This window comes from Pezoporus wallicus, unplaced genomic scaffold (genome assembly GCF_028554395.1).
Source record: "Pezoporus wallicus isolate ANWC-B61680 ecotype Strahan unplaced genomic scaffold, APGP_CSIRO_Pwel_v1 contig_6520, whole genome shotgun sequence".
Classification (NCBI taxonomy): domain Eukaryota; kingdom Metazoa; phylum Chordata; class Aves; order Psittaciformes; family Psittacidae; genus Pezoporus; species Pezoporus wallicus.
In genome coordinates, this window is record NW_026636887.1 from 929,768 (window position 1) to 957,547 (window position 27,780).

The 27,780-nt window shown below is 40.6% G+C and overlaps 1 protein-coding gene across 1 annotated transcript in view; it reads left to right on the forward strand.

Annotated features, from left to right (window-relative positions):
* The first annotated feature begins 7,035 nt into the window (after positions 1-7,035).
* Positions 7,036-27,780, forward strand: part of CLYBL (citramalyl-CoA lyase) — a 106,028-nt gene continuing 85,283 nt past the window's right edge. Inside the window, 3 exon segments of the mRNA XM_057402116.1 lie at positions 7,036-7,120; positions 9,790-9,793; positions 10,581-10,685. Coding sequence (XP_057258099.1) covers positions 7,036-7,120; positions 9,790-9,793; positions 10,581-10,685 — 194 coding nt within the window.

Consider the following 27,780-nt stretch of genomic DNA (forward strand, 5'->3'; position numbering starts at 1 on the left):
TGTTATTACGCAATGTTAAGTATATTCTTTCCTGGGTATTTGCAAAAGAATGGGAAGATTACCTTATTTTCATGTCTATAGCCTGCATCGCAGATAACTTGTGCCCTGTTAGGAGTACTTACACTTGAGGCTGTGGTTAATCTGCACCTGCAGAAAACCTGTGTTAAATAAAAAGGCAGAAGCAGGGTGGGATTAGAGAAAGGAAGAACTAATTGGTCACACAGAAGGAGCTTTTGGGCAGGTGGAGGAAGAGTAAGCTCCCCATCACATGCATTCTCCTTATTTTGTTTTGGTTTGTATTTGAACAGCTAACCCGTGGATTGCATACATGTAAATAGGAGACTAGGAATTCACACTTTGGGAAAGGAGCAAAGCTGCCTGCTTTAACACTGTGCTCCATAGTGGGATATAAGGATTGTCTTCACTTTGCAAAGCAGTTTTGAGTTCAGGTAGCTAATATACATCTGCTGTGCTCAGGTAAAAACACAGTGAAGACAAGGCACTTGGGTTTTTATCTGAGGTCATACCCCGACTCCGCATGGAGTTAACCTTCTGATAAAAATGAAGTACTTAGTTTCCACTGTCTTTCTACCTGCCAATATCTGCCATGCACAAGTTATTCCAGTGGGGGAAAAAAAAAGGAAAAAAAGCCTCTTTTTTATCAGGGAGAAGCCTGAGGTGGTGGAATCCTCAGCCTTACAAAAATATAAATGACCAGGCTTTGATTCCTGCAGAAGGTTTAAGGCTGATTATTTTAAGAACCGTTGAAACCTGAAGCCGCAGCCCTCTGATTACAGTCCTAGTCTGTATTTGACATAGTGCAGTAATGATTTCTAACATCTATTTTAGTTTGGATTTAGAGAGAGGCAACCTACATTGAAGTATATTACCATGCTCTGACTCGCTAGCATTGTGTAGGAGGTTTAAGTCAGATTATTTTAAGAACTCAACAAGCCTGAAACAGCATTTTTATGATTATAGCTTTTTTTCCCCCATCCTTTCCACCCGGAGCAGTAGTGAATTCTAACATCTCTTTTAGTTGGCTTTAGAGCCGAAGCCAGCCTACACTGAATTGGCTTCTTTTGATGCTACAGTATTGACTGAGGGGAGGGACAGATGGAACAAAAATCCTAATTGCCCAAACTTACAATAGGTTCCCAGCAGCAGCCATCACAAAAGAAATGTTAATGCAGTAAAAGGTAAATGGAAGGAAGCTAAACCCAACTTGTGGACAATTCAAAACCTACATCAATTTATTTTAAACTGCTTCCTGCAGTTTGTGAACACCTTCCTTATCATAGTAGAATTATATTTGTTTTAACATTAGTCACTGCTCTGCAGAAGTCTTACCATGCTTCTGTGATTTGTAAACTGGAAAATGTCATCTGGCATGAGGAACAAATGACTTCCTATGGTCCAGGGCCAATGCTCTTGCAGTTATTTGTTGCAAATGGTCAACTTCCCCTGTATAGTCTTCACAGCTGCAGCTGAACACTATCTTTTCTAGCAGAGAGAGTTGAGATATCTGCAATCACAACAGATTCCAGTAGTATTTTGATGTTCCAGCCATGAAATGAGGGGGATAAATGTCATTCTCCATCCATCCATCCATCCATCCATCCATCCATCCATCCATCCATCCATCCATCCATATCTCACAACAATTATGTTTATGTGTCATTCATCACATTTATATTTGCCATGTTTTCTGTTCTGATGCCACCATATTTTCTGTTACCTGTATGTCTGCCTTTTAAAATGCATCTCCTGTGGATGGTGTTGCAATTAATTAAGAGTGTGCTGTAAACTGAAAAGTGCTTTGCAAGAAGCCTATGCCCTTGTTCCATGCCGTGCAAAGCTCCTGCTCATTAAACAGATTTTAAGAGTTAGTTTCTTTGGCTTACCATCATTACCTTGTCTAATGGTGGGTACAGCTGAGGAGTGTTTTGCCAGATCTTAGACTTCCAAACTGGGCATTAATTCAAGATAGGACTTTGACATGCTTTCTGCAGAGTGTGAAGAGTCTCTAATCACAGAGCAATCCCCCCTGGTGTTAGACCAAATATTTACTATTTGTGTAGGTGATCTGACCTCTAAAGAGTCATCAGTCATAAGTAATTAATATATACTTTTCTTAACTTTTGTTTGGCATGATTTTCACCGGCTGTTTGGAGTCCACTGTTCTATGGTTGATGGATAGGTAGAATTACACTCTTAGGAGAAGCAGATAAAGCTGTCATTTAAGATTAAAGTAGGTGGGAACTGGTTCATATTTAGCATAGAAGATTTTCATTTTTCCACCCTTTTAATAAAAATCATTAGTAGTAAGTTTGCAAGGACCATACTTGGAAAACTAAATCCTGCCACAAGTAGCTCAGTACCTTATTGAATTTGTCAGTCAGGTTCCTCCCCTTGCCTTCTCATGACTGCAAACATTACACCAGCATTGTAGACAAGAGCTGCAGAGCTGCGAGTGGGCAAGGAAGAAGAAAGTGATTTATGCAATTCTGTATTTTAATGAGAAACTTTCTTAGTTGCTATACATACAACTCTTGCAAAAACAAATGAACCTCTCAGATGCAAGTGTATTTGTCCATCCATGGGGTCATGTTCAGTGAGATGGTTGTAGTCTCCCCACTTCCGTGTACCCAGGAGGAGACACTGAGGGGCTCAGAGTTGAAGCAAGAGATGCCTTCACCTTTGCTGATTATTAATGCAAGCGTGCTTACGTGGACACACGTGTCTGTGAAGCTGTTCTTTATATGCTTTGACATCATTCCTGCATTTTTTTGGAAAAAAAGCATGGATGTTCTGAGTGCCAAAGTCTGACTCAAGGTTTTTCTCCAGGGCTTACCTCTGGGTGCCTTGACAGTAGTAAAAGTGCTAAGTAATTTAGCTTCTAGGAATTCCTGCAGTGAACCGTACTGCAGCTCCCTGCAGGGCTCCCTACCTCCCCTCCAGGGGTGCTATGGGGCAGTTGGTATTTGCCACTTTTTTTTCACCTTGTTACTTTTAAAGCAGTTCCCGAACAGCCCTCTTCCACCCATGTTACGAAACTACTGTTCATTTCACTCAGAAACCTGTGACAGGACTGTGATAGTCGCCGTCACTTTTGCTTCTGAGAACCTTTGGGTTTCCCTTTCCATCCCCAGCACAGCCTCAAGCAGGGTAGATGGAGGGGTGCACCTGATAGCTCCCCCATCCTATCCCCTTGTACAGCTCCAGCTGAATTCAGCAGGGTTTAGCCTTTAATTATAAAGTGCTTTTTCCCCACCTCTTCCTGATTATTAACCCTTTCTTTGCCTGGCACATGCACCACCGGTGGGAATGCTGCAAAAACGCCTACCTGGGGCCCCTAGGGAGCTGCTGCTGGTACTGTATAGCAGCGAGTTCGTTAGCAGAAATGAGGCCCCATCTCCCCTCCTCCCATTTCCCTTTCAGCCTTCTTTCCCACACAGCGAGTTTTGTACAGAGACTCAGGTTCTTATGAGCCAAATTATTTCCATCCCATAGCCATCCACTACTGCAGGGTGCTCAGTTTCAGTGCCTGGCAGCAGTGTCACTCGCTGGTCCCCTCCACGCTAACAATTCAAGGTCTATATGTTTAGTTATGAAAGTCAAAGGTTAAGTGATTTGGGAATAAAATGTCACTTAATGCGACAGAAACGCGACAGAACTGAACCCGCTGATGCTTGCGTTACTCCTGGGGTTTTCTTTTTGCTGGCAGGCTCGGTGTTAAGTAATTTTATTAACTGAGGAGGGGGAAACATATTATTCGCTAACATTTTTATCCTCACTGCAAAATTTATTGTGTGTTGCTTCGTAGGGATTTGAAGGCAGCACGATTGGGAAGGCAATGAAAGTAAAAATGGAACTTTTTTCTTCTTCTTTCAGAGGTGTTATTTGAAGCATTGTACAATTACTCAGAACGATTAATTGTTGCTTGTGGCTAAACAGATGATAAATTTTAAAATTATATGATTACAGTGTGTCAGCATAAAAGCTCCGTGTCCCAAGTGTGTCACCTTTTTATGTTTCTGTTGACAAGGTTCACGTTTTATAGCACACCACCAGAAAGTGTTGACACATATTCAGATCACTGATTAAATGTTTTAAAAACGTGCCACTCAGAAACTAACCCTGATGGTCTTGGAGACAGGCATTTTAGGAGACTGAATGCATTTCCCTTCATCAGTTAGGCTGTAGCACAGTAAGCAGTATTAATTAACTTTTATTAATTTTGGTGCATTATTATTTTAAGACCAGAGCTATTTATAATGTATTTTCTGGCACATTTTCTTATGGTTGTCTTCAATATGGTTTAAAAACATGACTGTTAAATATTTACTCAGAAAGATACTTAGGCACTGAAGCAGGGAAAAAAAAAACATCTTTAGTAGCATTTTGTGGAGGTGTTTTTCAGTTTGGAGGGCTTTGCTCTTGCTCATAGTTAACACTTTGATTTGTCTGCCTTGAGACAGTTGGCTGGTGTTAGAAAGTACAAGTTGGTGCTGGAGATGCCCTCCTTATTTTGGAGATTTCACTTTGTTCCAAGTCCTGCAATCTCATCTGCCACCTCAGATGTTTTCTCCTGCATGGAGTTGCCTGGAGGTGGGCAAGCTCTACGCAGGCACAAGATTCAGGCTTGCTGCATGTCTATTTATTGCCTGCTCTCACAGGTTGCAGGGCAGTTCCCATTCCCACTTCTTTCACAGAAGGGTTGCTTCTTCCAGCAGAAGTGTTGTAGGATAAAAAGCAAAACCAGCCCGGAAAGCACAGGTTGGGACCCAGATGTTTTCTCTCCCAGCCCTGCTCACTCTCACAAATTCAGCCTTCTCTGTAGTTTCTGCCCCCATCTATTTTCTGTTCTTGGAAGCCAAGTGGCCTGTTTGCAGGGATAACCCTGGGTGTGCTATTGCGTAGCTGTAAAAGTTCCTCCTGTGGGTTGCTGTGCGTTTGAGCCTCCTGGGCCTGAGCCTCACATGAGAACCACGGCTCTCATTTTGGAAGGCAGCGTCTGGGTAGATTCTGCACTGCCTATCCTTCAACGGAAAGCAATTAACCCTCATTAGGTAAACACTGCTTTTCATTGGAGATATGTTGTGAAGCTCAACTTACTATTTTCTACCGGGTTTAGGGGGAGGTTTAGGCAGAAGGTGTTACTGAAATATAAAACGTGCCATCTCTTAGGATTCTTTCTCAGTGTTTGCAACTCCAGCCTTTCCTGAATGAAACTGTAGTATTTTTGGAGTGAAAAGTTTAGACAAGTAAGGATACGTGGTTGACAAATTACCTTGCTGTTTCATGTGATAGGAATGTTTAAAACACAATGAACATATCTGTAATTATCATATCTCTTGTTTCACTGGTAGATTTTATTTTGCCTATAATTGTCAGTCAAACTATTCATCTTATGAGGGTCATCTGTATTCTGTTTCATTGTCTAGCAATATAACTATTCAGAGACAGTTTTATTCTTGAAAACACTACTAAAATTTTGTGCAAATGAGGAAGCTGACTAGCTGAGTGGTGAAGGGATTTTTAATCGCACTATTTAAAGCCTTTTGAATGCTTTGTTTCCAAAAGATCATTCATCATGAATAAATGGATGAGGTTCAACTTCAGTTTCTAGTGAAAACTGCCTATAAACATTTTTAAATAAATAACTTATGGAAGGAGACTTCTTCACATCTTTACGAATTGCAATAACCTCTTGTGGGGGAGATAAGATCTGTTCCTGCATCTGTAAGACCCAGAAACCATTGAATATATTCTTAAGTAGAGCAGATGGAAGAGTCCTATCACCTCCTTTCTACTCTTATGGTAGAAGGTAGATGTTGACCCACCTCTTGCTTTCCTTCCCTGTTACACCACAGAGGAGCACTTTTCTAGCGGCTGGACTGTGAGTCAAACCCATCAATGGGGCGGTGGTGCAGTCACATGTGCAGCAAGTCCCTCTGGTCACCACCTCACCCAGGAGCCACCCTTCTTGTTTGACCCCTGCCGTCTTGAGGCTGCCACCCTCCTGCTTGTCATCAGGTGAGGTGATACAGATTGTACAACGCAAGGTGGTAGGTGTGTATTAAAGAGGAAGAAATTGTGATTTTCATCCCATCACTGAGAAAGTGGTGAGGAACTGTCCTGTGGGGAGCTGCCTCTTCTCTTCACAGCCTGTGTAAAGGAAACAAGTAACTTGTGTAGGCTTAAGACCTGATATTTAGTAAACTGAGGAATTTTTAAAGGCAGACAAACGAAATCCTGGTTCCATTAAGTCACTGGCTTTTTTATCTCATTGAATTCAGTAATGCTGAGGTAATTCACCCAGAGTGCTCCGGAAAATCATGCTCTGGCAGTCAAGTAAATGGCTGAGCACGGGGCACCTTGAGCCGAACCTCCTGTTGGTTAAGTGATGTGACCAACACAGAAATGCTGGATCAGTGGCCACAGCTTGGGGTTTTCCAAGATAAACAAGAAAACATTACCTCAATATTTGCTTAATTTATGTTTTTGCAAAATGAAATACCTTCCAAGCAGTAACAAATGGAGCCATCACGACACTAACAGACATGAAAATGCATCCATCGCTCCACTTACTTACACTACAAAAAGAGCCTGCACCGAAATTCCCAGTTGGGTATTATTTCCTGGATTTACTACAAAAAGAACAATGCATGTTTATTAAAAACAGAGTGGCTTTTAGCAGAAGCAGTAGCGCCGCGCACAATACACCAAAGCACAACAGGGGCCTTCTCCCAGCAATTGATGTGGAGAAGACCTTTGGCAGAGCAATATGGAAATTCACATTCAGTGGCTTGATTAATTTGGAGTTTGGAAGCCACCTTCCCGAGATGGATGACAGTGGCTTATTAAATAAATAAATAAGGAGCAAGCTGAAGTCGCGCCAGCGTTATAGCATCAGATTTATGTCATCTGCACAGGCAGAAAAGGCCTTTGTCGCCGCTATTGTTCCGCCTGTCAGCAGAGGCCTTGGCAGCGGCCTTTTGTCAGTGCTTGTGTCGGGGTAATAACGGGGAGATGACGGCGGTTGGTCCGTTTGATGTAACCAAGTTTTATGGATGCCAGAGTTGGCATCCGCACACGCGGGCGGAAGGAGATAAGCGTGCCGGGGCGCCAGGCTGGCCTCCCCTCAGCATCCCTCTCCAGCAGCTGGATGGGGGGAGATGCCAGCCAGGGCCCCTGGGGCTCTGCTTCAGCCTTGGGCTATCACCCAGGGAGCTGAACAGGAGAAAGGGCTAACGGTGAGCAGCATCTCTCAGGATGGCAGGTTGTGCCTGCTGCAGCTCCCTCCTTGCCCTGAGCATGGCTCCAGGGCCTGGGAGCCTGCATGAGTCCTATGGGAATATTGGAAGCAAGTGGCAGCTTCAGAGTTTGTGTGACTAAAACTATTTCAAAGTAATTAAGAACTGTGTGGTACAAATCAGGGTAACATGGTATATAGTACTAATCTGGCACACTCAGGTTAGAAGCAGGTAGGAATATTAGGAAAAAACCTAACTTCTGCATCAGAAGTTGTTACATGTTTAAAGGAGTGAATGCATCCTAATTTCACATCATTTGTAGGGGAGCAATCTTCTGCGATCCCTGTGGTTTTTACTAAAATCTTTGTACTTCTTTTCAACTTGTTATCTTTATGTGTTATCCTAAAAGATAGAAGACTTTAAAAAGCAAAACTTTATATGGAGTGCTGTGTGATTCATTTTACCTACAGAAACATGAAAAACGTTTATGTTGCTCGTGTGGAACTCACATTAAATATGAAAAGTAGATAGATCACCACAAGTCATGAAAAAAGGTGAGCACGCTGACCTGAAGATGAAATATAAAAAGACTTCCAGTTTGCAGCTGACTCTAAGAGCAACCCACTTTATTATACCACAAAGCTAATACCGTTGGGTTAAAGAATATTTGGCACCCCTTTGAGAGTACCCATCCAGGCTTAGCTCTGTGACTGCAGAAGGGTTTGCATGAGGACTGAACAGTTGCCATTCATGTTGGAATTTCCAATTTACAAGCAGAGTATGAAAATCATTTGAACTCCACTAATGCAGAATTGAATAACAGGGAATTAATTACAAAGACTTTTTGAACTGTTTTTCCTGCTCTGGCATTTTTTCAGAGGCCAGTAATTAAAAGTGAACTGAGTTTGACACCAGTGAACTAAGTAACCCATTGAGAAAGACTTCATCTAGAAGCTTTTTTTTTCTTGGCAGCAGGGAGGAGGAGGTTAGAACAAAGTCACCAAGTTTCCTATTTGTTTGTTTTGGGAGTAGACTTTATACAGCTATAAATCTTATGGTACACAAGTAAAAGACACAGTATTAAAAAAAAAACAACCAAGCAAAAAATAACCCTGGAAAAACCTCTTATCTTACTGCATCTCATGACACTGATAGCTACACGCTAAAGAGATTTGCCAGGGTGGAATTACAGCACAGGATTTTGCTATAAACTCCACTGGGCAGAAATCCATCTCATTTGTATAATACAAAATCTGTAAAGATGCTGGTCATTATGCTGGGTTATGCCAAATGTCAGTGTTCTTTGAAAAAAGGGTGTTAAATCTTTGTGTGTGCATGTAACGGAGGAAAGTGTTTTCTTGAACCAGCTTACCCTGAAAGTGGAGGGAGAGCTGAATGTAGGAAAGAAATACATTTTACTGATTACATTTGGCTGTGGTAAGCTAAAAAGATCCATACTACATGAAACATTTCCAGTATAAGGGCTAAGCATTATAGGTAACCGTACATGTCAATTTAGCCTAAGTCCTGTAAATGCATGTTATATATCTATTACTTTGGAATGTATTTTATTAGTATTACATAGAAAACACCCTTGCATGACTTTATATTAACTCATGCACATACACCAGCAGCTTCTTAAGCTGGCTGATGCTTGCCTAAGCAGTGAGAAGTTTTCATCCACAGTAGCCTTCTAGAAACAGAAAATCCTGTTTCCAAATGGTTGTCTTCACTTCCGTGTGACTTCAGTTGGTGAATTGAGAGCTTCAGATGTTTTCAAAAGAAGCAGACCTCATTTTGCAGGAATTATCTACCCTAATTTACCTATATAATAAAAAACAAACAACAACCAACTCCAAAATTGTTTGTGAAGCATCCTTCTGCTGTACATGGCATAACTTCTCCTTATCTCTGGAGCTATTCTTTCATGTCCTCAGTTGTGAGTGTAAATTAATGTTAGACAACGTGTCTAGGTAGTATTCAAAGTGCTTTAAAGAAATTATGGAATATATCAAATGTAGGGCAACCTATTATGCTTTGGACTGACAGAAAATAATATGCTAAAAAGCATTTGTTTTCTCCTCTGATGCTAATTACATGGCTCTGGTGTCCTTCCATCACTCTTTGTACCTCTCATTTTTTCTGTCTATTTGACTGCATGTCCTTTTATTCTGTTCCATTCTGTAGGATTTGTTCCTTTCTTGTCCATAGCATATAGTTCCGGTTGTGTTTGTTGGGGGAGGGAAGGTATTTTTAGGTGAGGATCTGATACCCCAGGTACTAGAATCAGTATTTCAGTTGAAGCCTTCACACTCGAGCAGCCCTTACGGTGCAGTCAGACGTATACTCCAGGAAACTGAGTTGGCCCCACTGTTTGGATACAAAAACAGAGCAAGGCTGTTACCTTGGCGTTTCCTTTGTAGTTTCCTGCACCCCTCTCATCTGGCCAATTTGATTGAATTTTATTAGGAAGAAAAATTTAGCACCTACTAATTGGTATTAAGATGCTTTTTGTAAAACTGTGTTGCAGGCCTGTAATGTTAAGGGACTAGAAACAAAATTAGACTCCAAATCTGCTTTATAACCCATACACTGAGATATCTAAAGACCCAAACAACCAAAAATTCATGGAGAACAATGTCTGAAGCAATGACCACTGTAGGTGTTGTGGAGGCCAGTAAAATATAACTCTGAGTCAGAAAAATGTGGTTAAAACAATGTGCTTAGAGATCCTTCTACCACTGTTTTGTAATATGCTGAAGTGTTTTTTTCTAATTTCTGAGCTGATTTTCTGGATCCTAACTAGATCTTCCGAAAGAGAGTGAAAATGAGAGAAAATCTTTATGGAGTTTGTCCTGACCTATAAAAGCACTGCTCTGCAGGAGTTACAAATGGCTTTTTGGCTAAGTTCAGAAGCTGAAAGGGCCTCTACTTGTTTTGTCTCCAGCTCTGACAATAGCCGTGGAGAAGAATGTCTTCTTTAAAAGTCCTGGGGATCAAGCTGAACCTTCAGCTGCCGGAGTTTCGGCTCTCCCCTTCCCTGCCAAAAAAAAAAAAAAAGTTAAAGGGCCTAATCCTGTTTCCATTGAAATTGATGGAACTTTGCCTCTTTTCGGAACTTTTTTTTGGTAGGCTCCTCTTTTGGGCTGCTGGAAGCATGCGTTACGCTTTTAGGTTAAAACCAGGTTTCATATTTTACAGTACAATGTAAAAACATCTGAGGAAAGGAGGCAAGATTTCATACCTGAAAAAAAAGGAACCCAAACTGTTCTGAGTTTAATAACAAGCAGTAGGACGCTGGTGTTTTCTACATGGTTGCAGGTGGTGTGTTCTCTCCCATTCTTGTTTGCAAGCTTCTGCATCAGGGCTATGGGCAGCTGTCCCCCAGCACTCAGGATCCAGCACCAGCAGGCACCCTGCAGCCAGGTAAGTAAAGCAATTATTCCAAGGGATAGCTGAGCTATTAGTAGGTCTCCTTGTTTCATTCTTAAAAAATCAGTGCTTTCTGATATATCAGTGCCACCCCACTTGCCTAGGCAGTGAGATCTGGGCTCAGACCAGCACCTTAAGCAGGTTCAAACATGCCACTCCAAAAAGGCCCAAGTCATCAGGCCATTTGCTGTGTTGGTGGAGCATCCTCTATTCCTCGTGTTGAAGCTGAGCAAGAAAGAAATACCAGTGGCTTTTTATATGGCCAGAATTTACCTATGCCTCAGCCTACCTGAAAACAGCTGGTGTCCTGGAGAGCAGGATCTTTCAGGTAGCATAGGCAATAGAGAGGACCCTGGCTCCCCTTCCCTGGGACATGCTCATATACACCGTGACCTGCACCTCCTCTTGTCCAGTCATGTTTTAGGACAAAGAAATGCCTATGAGGGGGCTCATCCTGGACTGGAGATGTTCTGCAGTGGGGTGGGGACCCATCAGAGCGCACTTTGTTTCTTCATCCCTGTTCCTCACAAAGAGCTGTTGAGGATGGAGGGCACTGCAATACAGTGAGAAGGGTTAAAAGCTTTCTTAATTGCAATTATCTTAAATTGCTAAGACAAAACCGTAGCTGTAGCTTTGAAAGTGCAAGTTGTTCGGGAAACTTCTACAGTCAGTAATGGGAAGGAGGAGCATCAGGAGGGCAGGTCCTCTATCCCAAAAATACCAGGCTTGCTTGCTAGATGACTTTTCTTTGTACATGTCTGATTCCCTTGGTTGATTGTAGGGGTGACCTACACAAGTAATGCTTTAAGTTACTAGTGTGAGGTGGGATGAAGTCTGCTCCTGAATTGGGAAATTAAACTGAAAAAGTCATGATGACACTGAAAAGGAGCAGTCCCGAAGCAGCAGGGGAAGCAGAAAAACAATTCTGCAGCCAAAATAAATCTCATGGTTAGCTGATAGAAAAAAAAAGAAAGAACTACCTCAAAGGGCGTGGATTTCTGAGTGATTATATATCTGAATACATATCTATGAGCTTGTAGACCTGTTACAAAAATGCATTCTATTTTGCAGAGGAATGTAAAACGGTCATCAAATTGACAAAATCAGATTAAAGACAATTTGGACAAAGTTATTACAAGATAGTAATGCCATTCTTGCTTTCCATTATTTGTATTGTCCATATGGAAAGGACAGGTGGGTATCTTTAGTTTAACAACTTCTGGTATTTAGCTTAAAGGGGGAAAGTACAACACAGAGACTTCCAAGAGCCTTACCCTGTAGCAAGAAGCATTTTGAGCAGAGGCTATGTTTGCTGGATACAGTGCAATGTCATGCAGAAATGCTTAAATTACTTCTGAGTGAGCTAGCTCAGGAAGTCAGAGCAACGTAATTGCATTAAGTGCTCTACTCAAGCTAATGTTTTCTTTTTCTGCTTGTACCAGAGCAGCTTTGATATGTCTGATGGCATTACATTAGGTGAGTCAACTTGCCTAATGCACAGAGTAATAATGCACAGTGCCTAAATAATGGGAAGACCAACGCAGGTGATATGAAAAGAAGCAACTCAGTGCTTCTCACACTGCGTTATTAAACTTGAATTCCCACAGTGGAGAAACATCAAATATGTGTTTGCAGGTGCTATATAAAATCTATATAATCTGTTTCATATAATGTCAGGCAGAATGTAGGGCCTTAGAGTAGGATTAAATCAGAAAGAAAAAGGAACAAAAGTGGGATCATTTGGCCTCCTAAGGCCCTTAAGGGAATGGAAAACAAGTTTAACAATGTGGTGATTGTAGTTGTCTCCTCAGCATTACACTGGTGTGGGGCTCCCCCGTGTACCTACGAACTGGGAGATTGCCGGCTCACTCCACTGAAGGTAGCCTTGGGTGCACCAGGCGCTGCTCCAAAATCACAGCTCACGGGGATAAAATGGAGAGCAGTGCATTTCTTTAAGGGTAGAGAAGCCCAGAGGATAATGGAAGCATTTAACTGCCTTGCCTGGGTTGATGTATGAAGGTGGATTCACAAGAAGTTCCCATAACATTTTGCTGGCGGTTTAATCATTACCAAGCGAAAAGCCTAAAGAATGTGGAGAGCAGGACACTGCACTTGTGGGTTTTTTTCAGGGGTGGTGTTTTCTTCTGTTTTTAAGAAATGCATGTCTTTGATGAGATATGGCTGCAGGCTACCATTTTACATTTTATGGCTGCAGGCTACCATTTTACATTTTATGTTGGCTACCTTTTGTCAGCAGCTCATTATTGATGCTGTATTCTGTTTTAATTCACACTTCTCTGCTAATCAATTACAGCATTTATCCATTAATCAGGTATTCTGACAGGGTCAATAACTGCTTTGCAGTTTTGGGGGATGTTGCGTTTTAGGAAGCAAGTAGCAACAGTCGATGGGTTAGTTCAGCACAGCGTTGTTTTCGCAGGCTGATGGACGTTCAGGGGGTAAACACCTAGTGAGGCTTCTGGCAATTATTCGTGTTTTTTTGGATTCCTTATCAAAAACCTCATCTGCTTGCAGAATTCATCCTTGTTGGTGGGTGTGCAAGAGTGTGTGCATGAATGTGTGCGCTCACGCATGTGAGCCTGCATGCACCTGTGTGTGCCTGCTTTCCCCCATCTGTGTGTGTACAAGTAGATGTAGGTACCCTACAGTCTAAACGTCTACCTTATAAAATATGCCAGTTCAGCTCTGTGGCTTGTAGCTGCTACACTGGTAGTAAATCATCACAAGCATTAAAGGTTTTTTTTCATTTTAGCAAGTGGTGTAGATAACAGAGGGGGCAACATTTAATTGGACAGTTACAGTTTTGGTAGTTAAGTTACCGTCTATAATGATGGTAACAGGTTTCAGTTATCTTTTTTATGACAGATGTACCAACATTTAATTGTTTCTCGTCAAGTGTGGAAAGAAAAGACACTTCTGTAGATTTTTCAATTCTTCTACATGTCACTTAGCTGTCTGCACCATTGTTTGAGCTCCTTTCTCTCATCCTTTTTGCAGCAATGAGTTGTGTCATTCCCTCATGATCAGCACTTTTGTTGTCTTTGTTTTTTGCTGTACCTCAGAAGTCCATCTTTTCTTTCATCTCCTTCCCATTCATGCATGAGGGAACAGTTGTGCTCTGTTGTGGGGATGTTCCGCTGGATTTCAAACAGTAGGGTTTCTTTTTATTCTCTTCTAAGTAGTACAATGGGGCTGAATGTCTGTTGCAGAATGCACACACTAATATGCCAGGTTATTTGGTTTCTAAGAAGTCAATAAAAATGCTACATTTAGGTTCAGTACTTGGCTTGCTTTTTTTTGCTGTTTGCCTTTCAGTCTTCAGTTATAAATCTGTTTGTTTGTTTCTGGTTATAAAATATAATCCTCTATATTAAATCCAAGCGTGGAATCAACAAACACTTAGGAAAAAACGTTACTGGCGATGGAGTATTTTCACACTACCAGATTTGGCAGACTCTGTCTTCCCTGATAAGGAAGGGAAAATTGCCGCCAAATCTAATTAATGGGGTCTATAGCAGGGAAGGAGAGGGAGGGAGGACGGAGCGGGGGGTAGATTCGATCATGAGTTCGTCTTGGCAAAACTTTCTCGTTTCTTGGAGACTTAGCTAGTCGTTGCACTTGAGAGAAGGTAGCTTTACTCAATTCCATTTTAAGGACTTTTTTTTTTATTATTGTGCACATACTTGGTTTATAAACACTTGTTCAAAAGCCATTTCAATGGCAAAAGGCTAAATACATGAAAAGCTAGAGATATCTTCAGACACTTTGTTCTCATATTCAGGAACAATCTTCAAAATCCTTCTTAATGAGGTCATAAAAGAAAAAAAATCGAACAAGTGGTACTTGTGTACCTCTCTAGGATGTGTCATTGGGGTCACTTGCCACTAGGTTATCCTATTTAAAAAGGGATTGGGATAGTTCAATCAAGCATTGCATTAAGAGGGAGACTTTGATTAATTCCTTCTCTTCTCTATTGTGCTATAGATAATTTCAGTAAATTTGTGATACTTTCTTCTTAGTCAGTGTTGAGGCTTAGCGTTCTTGATGCGTCATGCTGAGTATTAGCATTTATTGGGCCTATTTGGCTCTAGTAAAGAGGAGTGTAGGCTGCAGACAGCCCTCTAATCTTTGACAAGTGAGGCCATTCTTTCAACATTACCGTTATCTCAGGTCATAGAGAGAAAGTGTTCTCTTACAGGTTTGCTACAGGAACAAATATGGCCTGTAAAGGAAGGGGAAGAAGAAAAAGTAAGTAGGCTTATGATTTATTGCAGATTTCTTTTTGGAAAAAATAGAGGTGACTTTTACGGAGAAAATTACTGTCTCCAGTAACTTGTTCGTTTTCTGACACAATGGGAGAGAAATAAAGAAAGGCAAAGCTGAACTGTGTTACTAACTTGCACCGTGGCTGGAGACTTGAAATGTAGCAGAACTGCAACTCAGAACCCAGCTGCAATGGCAGTATTTCTATACCTCGTGAAACCTAACTTTTATTTTAAAAAGTAATTGGGTTTGGTGGGAAATTTCCTTTTTCATTTAATTCTAGTTTAAAATAAAACCAACAAACTAAAAGGACCTGTTTTAACAATGAAGAAATAGCGCTGCGTCCTATTTCTCAACTAAACATGCACTTTTTTTTCCCTTTAAACATAGGACTTCAGAATTTGCATGATACATCTTTCATTCATTGTAAGAAATTTTTCTATTTTCGTTGTTTGGTGTAATCTCTCTTCTCTTCCCTGGCTCATTTTGAAAGCGTGTGTGATAGTCGCTCCGGAGACTCAAGGCTCTGTTGGGTATACACATATTTAGGCGCTCTTTAAAAAGTGGATTTTTGACCTGATAGACCGTAACGGCTCCCAGGGAGCCACTATGGTCATTGTGTAAATCCTTCTTAGTTTTCGGTTTACTCACTTGATATACCGTAACGGCTCTTAGGGCCGTTATGGTCTTTGTGGTAATCCAGCTGCTGCACATGCGCGTGAAGCTTTTGTGCCTAAAAATCCTTGGGAAGTTTTGTTGAGAGCGTAGCGGGCACATCCAGAATTGCTTCCTTTCTGTTGGGGGGGGGGGCTGAAATGGGTGAAGGAAAAAGCAGTGGCTCTTCTTCCTTTTCCTCTGGCAGCAGCCAGCAACATGGGCACCTAAAAGGCTATCAACCTGCCAGAAAGTGTATACATACACATACATATATATATATAAGAAACCCCAAAAATATCACCTGGAAAGACTAGCCTGAGTCAGAGTGTTCACAAGCATGAATCAGACAATTTTTATTTATGCATTTGTTTAATGTATGTCTAAGATGTGTGTCAGGCTTCTGCCCAGTGGGATTTTTGACAACTGAGTTATTGACCCTTGAAAACAGGGAGTTGTAAGTGAAAGGCTGATATAGTCGTAACTATAGCAACACTGTCAGTGTTCCTGTAATTATTAACTTTTTTTTTAATAACAAAATTAAGAAGCTGTTTCTGTTCTTAAAGAAACCTTTATTGCAAACTGATGGTGCCAATATGGAGACGCGATATGTTGAAACAATGGATGTCAGTTAGTTAGTGAAATAATTAAAGTACGGGTAAGGATGGAAAAAGAGCTAAGGATTGCTTGCTTGTATGAATAAAGCCTATTGGTTCAAACAGCTCCTATGAGCCAGTGATGGCAGACACATTTAGCCATTGTTTTGTGCTGTGTAAAGCTGATGGAAGGCTAGATTTTCATGACTTGTGCAACTTTTCATGCCGTGCTGTCTTGAGAGAGCAATGTGTGTGCTGAGGCTGCAGACAGAGATTCAGACATTTATTTGGAATTAATTCTCTGGTGTACAGGGCAGAGTGACTTAACTGTGCAATACTGTGCCTGCTCTCAGGCCACATCCCATGATTTTGCCCCAGGTCTTGCGCCATGGTGGCCATCAGTCAGGTTGGGCACCTTCTGAAAATGCTGCTGCTGTTCTGAAGTAACCCTTCACCCGTGTGGGGACACAGTCAAAGCACTGGCCTTCTTGTCCCAGTACAGCTTTCCAGAGCTATGTGCGTGCATGTGCTGGGGGTGGAATCAAGATGGGAGGGAAACACTGTCGTACTTCAGCAGGGTCTCCTGAGCAACAGATTGATCTCAGAACCCTGTTACAGTCTACCCTGTTACCCTGTTTCTAAGGCTCAATAAGTCAGTACAGCCTTTATTATCAGTTTAGTTTGTTTGTGTTTTCTAATCCACCCTCTAACAGGAATGAAAAATGCCCTTTATGTGTAAAATGTGTACACCTTCATATTTAACATGAGCACAGCAAGTATTTAATGCTGCCACAAATGACAGCAAGTCCTCCATTTTTTTATTCCTTAGAATCCAAACTATTGATATAATCAAGTTCTTTAATTGCTTCTGTTAAACAATCAGTTGCTAAGCTTTCCTTAGCCAGGTTTTAGATAATGGCTTTTGTTTTCACTTAGCCATCTGTCCCTGTATTAATTGTCCTTTTACCCTAGCATCCACCCATAATTTTGGCAAACTGGTTCCTGAGGTTGGTCTAAATTCCTTTTGCCTCATTTTCTATTGTTGGACACCGTTAACTTTAGCATTTCACACATTTAATGGATGCATTTCTGGCTACTGAAGGGAAGTTCAGTCACTTGCACTGCATTGCAGGAAACTGAAGTTACTTGATTTTTATGCAACATGAAGTGCTGGCAAAACAATGTAGGTGCTTAAATGAAAATGATCACTTGTGTGGGGGAAATCAGAGTGTAGAGCAAGTAAAAACATTTTCCTGCTTTCTCCATGAAGTGAGGTGACAGGTCACAGTTAGAGGGTTTCAGAAGAATTTCTGGGGTCAGCACTGAAGTTCTTATTTCATTTCCATTCTGTGTGCTCAGCCTCCATTTTTTCCATGAGTTTTACACAACTTCTTCTCCAGTCTTTGACTGGAAGGCTCCTGAAACCAGCCCTGATTCAGGAAGGTGCTTAGTCAAGTGATATTATTAGGATGCTCAGACTCTTCACATTGTGCTTAGCTACTTGGCTTAAATCAAGATCCCACTGTCTCCTTTTTGCTTCCTGCTCCTCCCCTATACCCCCCATCCTTGAAACCCCTTTCCACTGCTTCATCCTCAAAGACTTCTGCCAGGCTGCTCTTGGTTTCCTTAAGTGATGCAGCTGGCAGCCCTGAGTTAGTACATTTTTTCTGTCTCTGATGCCATGTCAAGAGATTCCTTGCTCCCTGCTTTTCGTTAATGCTTGCCTCACCAAAATCTCCACTGACCTTGCCCTCTTCTTTTTTGTTTGTTTTTGTTTGGTTTTTTGTTTGTTTTCTTTTTAATTACATCTTCACCTTACTCTTTCAATCTTGCTTTTGCCTTTGTTTTCTCCTGACTTTCTAAATGAATACCTGCCATAGCTCCCTTTTTGCATCCCTGGTTGATGGTTTGGTTTCTGTTTCACAGTCTCATCTTCTGTCCTTGTGTGTCCCCTGCAGTCCTCCCCAGTCTGCCCTTGTCTTCCTCAGTAGTGGGTGGCTTGGTTAGGATGACGTCTTGGCACTGTCTGCCTCACCACTTGCACAAAACCCGTTCCTCCCTTTGGCCATCAGGGGCCACCTCACTGAGACCCAGTGAATTTGTCACCCCTCTCCTGGCCAATTGGACCACCCTGCCTTGCTGGGTGCTGCTGTCCAGGATAACCTCTCTTATTTTAACTTGTCTGTAGAGTTGCGCATTGAATGTTGCTGGCTCCAGGTTTCATGTCAATGTTGCCCAGGTCTTGAGTTTTCCTCACCTCACCCTTCTGCCAGACCTGGCTCCTTGCAGCCTACAATTACCCATTTATTCTCTTCCCACTGTAGAGTCTTCCTTACTGGCCCTCAAAGCTGAGCAGTCTTACCAAAGTCCTGCATCTTCCCTGCGTTCAAAGCCACCCTAATACTCCTTGTGCTATGTTAAATGTTGGCTTGTTGGTTTCCAAGCAATTGAAAAGGTGTATAGAGTAATAAAAATGTATTTTGAATAAGATGTACACATGTTTAGTTGATAACAGGCTGCAGCTGCCTCAAGCTTTATTTGTCTCTCCAGGCAGTGAAGTACCTTTACTTCCCCAAAATTCAGTCCATCCTGGTCTAAAGCATGTCTTCTGTTTGCTTTCTTCATAATAGGCAGCATTTTTGCAAAGATTAGAAAATAATAAAATGAAGTGTTTTAAGACTGCTGTATCTAAAATCACATAAAACTTCACTAGTGTTTATTTATATTTTAAATTAATGCAAACTCCTAAGGCATGAATGTACCTACTACTGTACCTACTAATATTTATAATATCCTTTCGGTGTATCAAAATCTAAAAACATTCTTGAAACGTTCAAGTTAGCAGGTAAGACTGTTACCATGATGGGAAAACAGTTTTTACATTATATCTGCTTATGACAGGAACAGAGGCAACATATCTTTAAAAGACACCAAAACACAACTTTATTTGTTGAAAGGAGAAGCAGGGTTTCAGGCTAGATTGCACCACGTGTGTTTTTCTCTTTGAGGGTGCTGAATGCTGGGACTTAACCTTGTAGAGCATCAGGAATGTCCAGCAATGGAACAACATTTACTCTGAAGAAGTCATTGTAATATAGAGAGAAATAAATGATTTAAACACAGTACTAGCACTAGTAGTGGTGATGATTACCTTCCAGCTATTCCAAAGCTATGCAAAATAGCCTAAATGCATATCCATTTAGGTTCAGGTATCTAAGATGGGCATGGAAGTCTCCCCAAGGACAGGCCTCTCTTCACTGTTCCCACAGAGGACTTGAGTCTTTTGCAAATGGCTCAGCTGTGGTTTTCGCAGCTCAGCATGGGCACAGGAACCATGCAGTCTAGGAGTGGAGTGGAGAACAGCTCCTAGAATCATTTAGGCTGGAAAATGCCCTTAGCATCATCATGGTTTGGGAATGCCTACCTATGTCGTGCTGCTCCTCAGAAGGGAAGAGAGAAATTAGTTCCCCCCTCGCCTTTTTAAGTGCACATTAGTGCATCTGTCTAGTACTGTAAATGGCTATTTTAGCTAAAAAGTTGTCTTTTTTCCCACCTAGCAACACATATATTAATGTATACTGATGGAGTATTGATGAAACAGACCCTAAATTGCCTCCTTGCCCTTCAATAATAATCTGATCAGGGGCAAGGAAAGGAGGGTATGAGATTGTGCTCTTACTTTCTTATGGCTGAAAATGTTGAGCTCCAAGAAATTAAATGGAAGGAGTTTCAGTTGTGTGAAAAAACATGTTGCTTTCTTTGTTCTGGCACGAAATGGGCAAAGACAGAATGCAGTAATATTAAGGGCAGAGCTGCTTTGGCTCACTGAGACATGTCTTCAGTCTACAGCAGCTGTAAATCTGCAGGGTCACACCTGTACTTGAAAGACATGTGGGATGCTCACAGCGTGTGAATGTAAAGTGTGTGATGACGGTAAGAGACCACAGGTGTTGCAAAAGCAAGGCACTGTCACCAATAACTAATGGTGGAACAACATTCAGTCCTTGGGAGATTTCATATTTCACTGGAGAATTCCCACTCTAATGCTACTGCTGGAGATGCAGGAAAAGGCAATTTATACCAGCAAAGTATGAGAAATATTTGAGACTAAAAGTTGTGGAAAACCAAGTTTGATTATTTCTTGGATTTATGGAAGATAATTCCTTTTGCCACTTTCCATTGTTGTACTATGCCACACTGAGTCTTTTTATATGCATGCATGTGTACATATATATATGCACATTTATATGTGCCGAAATAACTAAGTTATATACGTAGATACACATGCTTGCACATAAACACGTAAATGTAAGCATACACGCATATAAATAAACGTTCACCTCTGACTATTGTGGTTGCAAGCCAAAATAAAACCTTACCTTTAAGAAAAAGGATATTAAACTGCCTGTCCAGTGTCTCACATTTTGTTCTTGCTTGCACCTAGTGCTAGTGAGGTTACTATTTTGCATTTTCTCCTTTAAACTCAAATGACACAAAAAAGGAGGAAAGACTTTGCCTGATGGATGTGTTCTGGAGAAGAGAGCGGATATGCTGCTATTTTCTCCCAGAGCATCTGTTGCTAGTCTCTGACAAGTCTTGCCATTAGTGACGCACACTAGCTCACCTAAACTGTTATTTGCGAAGATAAAATTAACACATCCATGACACCTTTTTTATCAGCAAAGAAGCAGATGAGGACGAACAAGGAGCAGTGTGAGACTAAAACTGACACTTCAAACCATCCAAATTCCATATATAAAATCTCAACTTTGTTTCTTAATATTAGTGCATATTACTGACTTGTTATGCAGAATTAAAATGTACCTCAATGATACTATTTCATCTTTGTACTAAAGCATATCTAGAATGACACCTAAATAAACAAAGCAGGCAGATACAGTAATGGAATATTTTTTCTCTTTATCCAGCACAGGATAAAAGACATATGTCATCTAAATATCTCATTTTCTTAAGTCTGAACCTGTATTCATGTAAAGAATTCATTGGTAAAGAAGATTTTTAAAGGAAAGCCAAGTGATGCCTTACAGATTTTCTCAGGGAGTTTTTTTCCACAAGGTTATATATCAGTGAGTTCAAAGAGTCTGTATGTTGTTCAGTTCTCATACAGATATAGAGTGCTATAACACTTCCTTCGAGAACCACAGCTGCTCATTTGAATGTCATAAAAACTGTTATATGGAAGTAGACCTAATCCTCTTTCTCCTTATAGATTGTATTTTCATGCAATCCAGGACTTTTGCTCATCTATTATATATCATTATGAACTAAAAGACATTTTCTTTATTTGCGTAGGTTGCAGGGAAGGCAGTGTACTTCTGTTTTTCACTTATTTTTAAACAAATATTGAACAGCCTGTGTGAAGAATTTAGAGGAAAAAAAAATACTCATTCCTAAACTCAGTCTGGAAGGATTTCTTCTTCACAGCACTCCTGAGCAAGCTGTGTGCTTAGTGACCCTTTCTCCTTTGGTTCTAAGAGAGAGGAGGACAGATGATGAATGACAACGTGTGTTGTGAGGCAGTGAGGTAGGAAATCCACATTCGATAAAACTGAGGTGTGAGTGGCAAAGGAGCATCCTGTGAAACAAGGATGTTGGCAAGGAGAGCAACTTTGAGCTTTACCTAAGTTTCAGTTGGCTTTTTCATTGCGTTCAGCAGCCACAGTAAATACATGCTGTAGAAACCATAACCACACAAGTAATCTCACCTGGGAAACATAGATAAGAAACTCCCACAGAGCATGTAATAAGAGAGCTTGCACTCTCACTTGCACAGAGCCAGGCCTGTCAGGTGCTGTCAGTGCCCTAAAAGGGGCTGCTAGCTGATAATTTGACCTTTTATTCAAAATAAAATCATTCGGATTGGCAGAGGAGTTGACTTTCACCCCGTCTCTCTCCCAGTCTTGATGATGATATTTTGAAGTGCCCATGTTGGTGACTGACTGACAATCAAATGGGATGGGACTTACTAAGTAGGGGAATCTGCAGAGGGGACCTGTGAGCTATGGTTTTATGACCAGTTTCTAAGCATCCTAGGATGTGGCAAAGCCAATCTGATGAATTCTGTGGAAATGTTAGATTACTAAATTTCAAAGGTAGCTTAGAAATGAGTTTTTCTATAGCAGACTGCTGCATTTAGTCTTAAAACGTGTTCCTTGGCCAATATTTTTCCTCCATCACACCTTTGTCTTATCTGCCCTGGTAGGTCCGGCTCCTTTAAGGTGTTTGAGCTTGCTCACAGAGCAAAGCTTGTCCTTGGTAAGATGGGCTGTGATGACAGGACCAATATGCCCCTTCACATTATTTCCTTGCTGTGGACGCTGCTGGGTGGGGTTCATCTCCTCCAAGCATGCTCATCTCCTCAGGGAACTTAATGAATTGCCTGAGTGAAGAGGAAGGTTATGGCTGAATTCCCCCCATTGGAGGGTGCTCCCTGGGCTTTGACCACACACCCCAAATACGCACCCATGGAGGGGGCAGGACCTGATCCACCAGTTCAGCAATGTGAGGGGTTTGTTCCTTTCAGGGTAGTGCCATGCAAAGGCTTATCACTCGCTAAGGGGAACTCAGTGGCTAGAGAGGTGCTAAGCCTAAAGAGGCTGGCAGGAACTAAATTTACCATTTTTAGTTTACTGACCCTACCAAGGAGATGATTTTGGAGGCCGCTGCTGAGATAGGGATAGGGATTAGCAAGACTCTCTCCCTGTAATAGGAGAGTCCTTCAGCTGCCTATGTGGCAGGTCAAAATGAATTGACAATTGTCATTTTTTAATCATTAGTTTCACAGTATTTTGTATTTCCCTTAAGCACAGCTTCCTAAAATCTCACCTTTATTTTATCTTACTTTTGAAGAAAATTTCTGGCTTTGACTGTTGCAAGCAAAAGCTTGAAAATGCAAAACCAGGAACACAAGAACCAGAAAATGGTATTTCAATGGGCACTTGAAAAATGTTGCCATTTTTAATGCATCACATTGTTCATGGTTTTTTGAATTCTTGGTGATATTAGCAAACAAAAAATTAATAGTGTTTTTTTTAAGAGATGTATGGAATAATGGCCTGCTACAGGATAAATACGGAAGAAAATGTATATGTTTCATAGTCATCTGTACAAAAGCATTAATAATGTTAATTCTTGTAATATACTGAATAAGTCAGATGAAAAAGGAAATACTATTGGATAATAAGGCTTTGCCAGGTGTTTATTTACTAGAGATCAAGAATGTTTTGCAGTCTCCATAAGGTTGTTTAATCCCACTACTGCTACTAGTTTTATATATTTAAACTTTGGATAATTGTTCAGGGACATGGTTAAAGGCATTAAAATATAGATGTCAGAATTTAGGGGCATTCTGTGCTATCTTTTGATATTAATGAAATCACATCTGGGTTTCAGCTGATTTCATTCTCACAGGAAATAGGTCTGGGCTTATTACTGTTACTACCACAACTGCCGTAGAAAGATTCCTACATTTTATTAACACTGAGTAGTGATAGAAAATTCATTTGATCTTATATAATGTTTTCATGGTTAATAAGATTTACATATGACTATGACATTTTTGTATGATTAAAAGTACTGGAATTTCATTGCAGTGGGCATTAACTCCTGTGATTGAAGTTAAGGGAGATTTTTTTTTTTATAGCTAATCAAGAGTTTAACTGCCTCTGGGGCATTTTAAGAAAATGTTATACTGTACTTAACGGACATTATACTACAAATAAGAGTGATATTCCTGTAATTAAAACAGTCTGGATATTGCTTAATGAAGGTTTTTCTTATCTTAATGTATAGGCAGTAAGGATTCATGTAGTTGCCTTTATTAACTTGTGGAGTTAGTTAAAAAGCTGGTTAAAACAGTAAGTCCATATCGGGTCAATATAAAATGCCTATGTAGAGATTTCATTGGTCTTATAAATCTGACTGGTTAAAAAATAAACACAGATGCTTGTTTGTGCCATCCTGAGCCACACTGCAGGGTAGTATTTCTGCCTGCAGACATTTCTGAAGTTAAACATTGCCATGAGCCCTGCAGGATTTCCAAGTGTTCTTCCTTATTGTCCATTTAGGAAGTATTTTAAAATTTCCACCAGGCTTGTATTCAAAAGCAGAGAGCAGTTGGTTTTCAATTAGTGTCACTGCACTTGCTGTTGGACTAATGGCATTCATCCTTTTTTCTGTCATATTGCATCAGCTTTGATGTAATTGCAGCATTTTATTTTTTTGATGTAATTGTGGCACATTTTAGTTCTGTTCTACAGTGGTTTCATATTTACTAATTGTTTGCTAAATTGTTCTTCACTGCTCAGTTGTTGAGCACAGAAACCATTCTGAGTAAGATCAGTTTAATACCAAATTATTCTTGTGCATCATAATAATTCTTATACAAAATAACGCTTGGCTAAACGTAAATTATATTTTTGCTTTTAATCTTACTCTCAAAACATCATGCAGGTCCGTCCCCCGTCCCCTGTCCCCCGTCCCCCCCCCCAGCTGAGATTGAGCATCTCTATATTGTTTAAAAGATATTCACCAACTGGATTGCATCTGCGTGCATCCGTCTCAATTTTGCACAAGTCTCTGTGCCAAAACCTGAAAATAGCAGGTTGGCTCACATATAGTCTAAGAACACATGGAAATGAAATAGTTTCATAATACAAAATTAATCCCCAGTCCTGCAGGCACTTAAGCACATGGTTAATTTAAAGTGTTTCGACTAGTCCTTTTGATTTCTCTGGGCTAAGCACATGCTTGACTGAGTTTACAGGAGCAGTCTCAAAGTGCAGAGAAGACTGCAATATTATTTTGTTTTTCCTAAGTAGTAAAAAAGTCTGTGCTTTATTTAGTAGCATAATTTACATACATTTATAAGTACAGGAATCATCGAGCTGTTTGTGCTTCGGCTAAGTGTAGACTGCCATAAATTGCAAATCAAGATAAAATATGGACTGTTTAGTGAAAAATTCTCAGAAGTGTGAAGAGAACCCCAGTTTATAAAATAACCGCCTCGCAGCCAAAATTACAAAGACCACAGTTTGTCATAAAAAAAAATAATCAGAAAGTTTGAAAGACCCAAAGTGGGTGACAGATTTCTTCTCTCTTATGACTTCTGCAGCACCAGTACATTGACTCTATTCGTTTCCTTCTGCTAAATATTTTCAGGCACATCTTTAGAGTAATTTTGGTTTAACTCAGATGTAAATCAGAACTGATTTTAAGGACTGTACTGTTTTCCCTTTCTCTCATGCTGGGCAGATATGGATATCTAACCTGCATAGGCTTTGGTGAGCATAGTGGCTCTGTGTTACAGCAGTCATTTAACAGGCAGGAAGGGCACTTTATTGATTCTGACTTTATCAAGTGCCTGTTTCTTATTTTACATATAAGTCATTAACAACCTTCTCCTAAACTGTTCGGGAGGCTCTGGCTGTTTGGGATGCAGACTGTAATGAAGGTGATTAGCACTGAATTTTCGAATCCTGGTCTTGATCTTGACCCTCCAGCATTTAACCAGTGCACACACAGCTGGACCGGTTGTGAGAGCTCAGTGGTGGGGATGCTCCCTGTATCCTCGTGTTGGCACCAGCACAGAAGGAAGAGGGGGGAGTAGGAAAGAAAAGAGGGGGAAAGCATGTTCAGTGGGAAAACAAGTTCTGTCCAAACTTTGTTATCGATTTTTTCATATGTGTACATAGAGACACGATGGGTGCAGGGCCAGGGTGTGTGAAAACATTAGGGCAGAATTAATAGGAAGAGAAGTGCCCAGCAGTGAGCTGGAGGGGAGAATTGGAGGAGGCAAGTGACATAAAGAATCTCCTCAAAGTTCATTTTTTCTGCAGAGGCCACTAACGTGGGTCTGACTTTATAACAGTGTAATCATCACAGATTTGTGGGGTTTATAAATTTGCTTCCCAATAGAGAGTTTGGCATGGGATAGTCCAGGACAGTTTGCTAATCCTGGAGCATACTAATCCTCCTCCTGAATTGGAAGATGCTTGACCCTAGAAGCCATGTTTTTTCCTTTTTGTTGCACAGCCCTCAGCACACTTGGTGTGTCTTGGTTTGTACACAACAGTGACAAATCAAAGCAAATCATACACTGATGTCATACATCCAGAGTAATCTCTTCTTACGTCTCAACACACATCTTCAAAAAGGCTGATTTTATGTGTACTCCTTTCTAAACCTCTTGGTATGGTATTGAATCTTCATCTTTATTGTGGGATGCTTTTGTTATTTAAAATGTGTTGTAATTTTCTGTCTCAGCTGTTGCAATTCTACAAAAAATACGTAGTGCGAGAGCTTTTGTTGGGAAAACAAAATTTTACAACATCTGTTTGCAGTGTTGTAGATTAAAAACTGCAACACAGAAACAACATCAGTCAAGTAAATGAAAGCACTTAAAACTTACAGAAAGTAAAACGATTTATATTTAGTGTTTATGTATCTTCATACATAATATATCTTCAGAAAACAGGGAAATTAATTTTTATCTTAGCTACACCTTCCTTTGCTTAAATGTGTTGAAGTGAATGTGTCACAGAGTGCTTTTACGTTGCCCTGAAGTGGTGTGGGTTTGACTGAGCAGCAGAAGGAGCCATAAACTTTGCTAATGGTTAAAGCAAAGTGAAGCGCATCTCAGCTCAGGAATACTTTGTGAGCATGAGGAGGCATTTGGAGTCATCCACATCGTAAGGAAGGGAGTGAACCCTCGACTGTATGTCACATATGTTAAAGCTCCCCAAGACAGGACACCAATTAACCTTGGATGATAGCAAACACACACAGACAGGCTGCCCGAGAGAAGCAGCCTGTTGCCATTAGTAGGAAGCAGCAGCCCTTGTCACCCTGAGCTATTATTTAAATCTCTTCAAAAATTCCCTTATTAAGTCACAGAAGAGTAGCACTCTCCTCTTCCTCACAAACAGACTGGTTTTGCTGCAGTGAAAACAGGAGATGTTAGTAATGTGAGACATCACTGGTCCTTTTATTTTTATCCTTGCTGTCTAATTTGGCCATTTTGAACTGAGAAATAAAAAAGAAACCCTGATCTTCAGTCAAAGCAATTCAAGGCATGGTGGAGCTCAGAGTGAACCAAAACAACAGGGTCAAATGTAGTTGAAAGAACATGGTGGGGTAAATAAAAGGTCCTTTTTTTTTTCTTTACGTTTAATGCTGGTGGGAGGAGAAAGTTTGGTTAACTATTTAACCTGTGATAGCCTTTCATCATTTTATGGCGTACGGATCTGTGATTTTAAGCCTTTGTCAGTAAGTTCGTGTTTTGTAGTCGATCTTTTCTCTAGTGTCCAGTTATATGACTTACATCAATTTACTGGAGATAGGAAAAAATTATGTATAGCAGCTGAAGGCAGATATTTTTCCTAAAATTGCTAGTCAGCAACTTTGGATTTAGTATCCAGTTTCCATTTAAAGCCTAAGTTGCTTTCTTCCACTCACATCTGCACTGTGATGTTTTTCACCAGAGGGGCTCTCCCTCTTTCCCCATTTGATTCGCCTCTCTATTTTTGGCTATAACG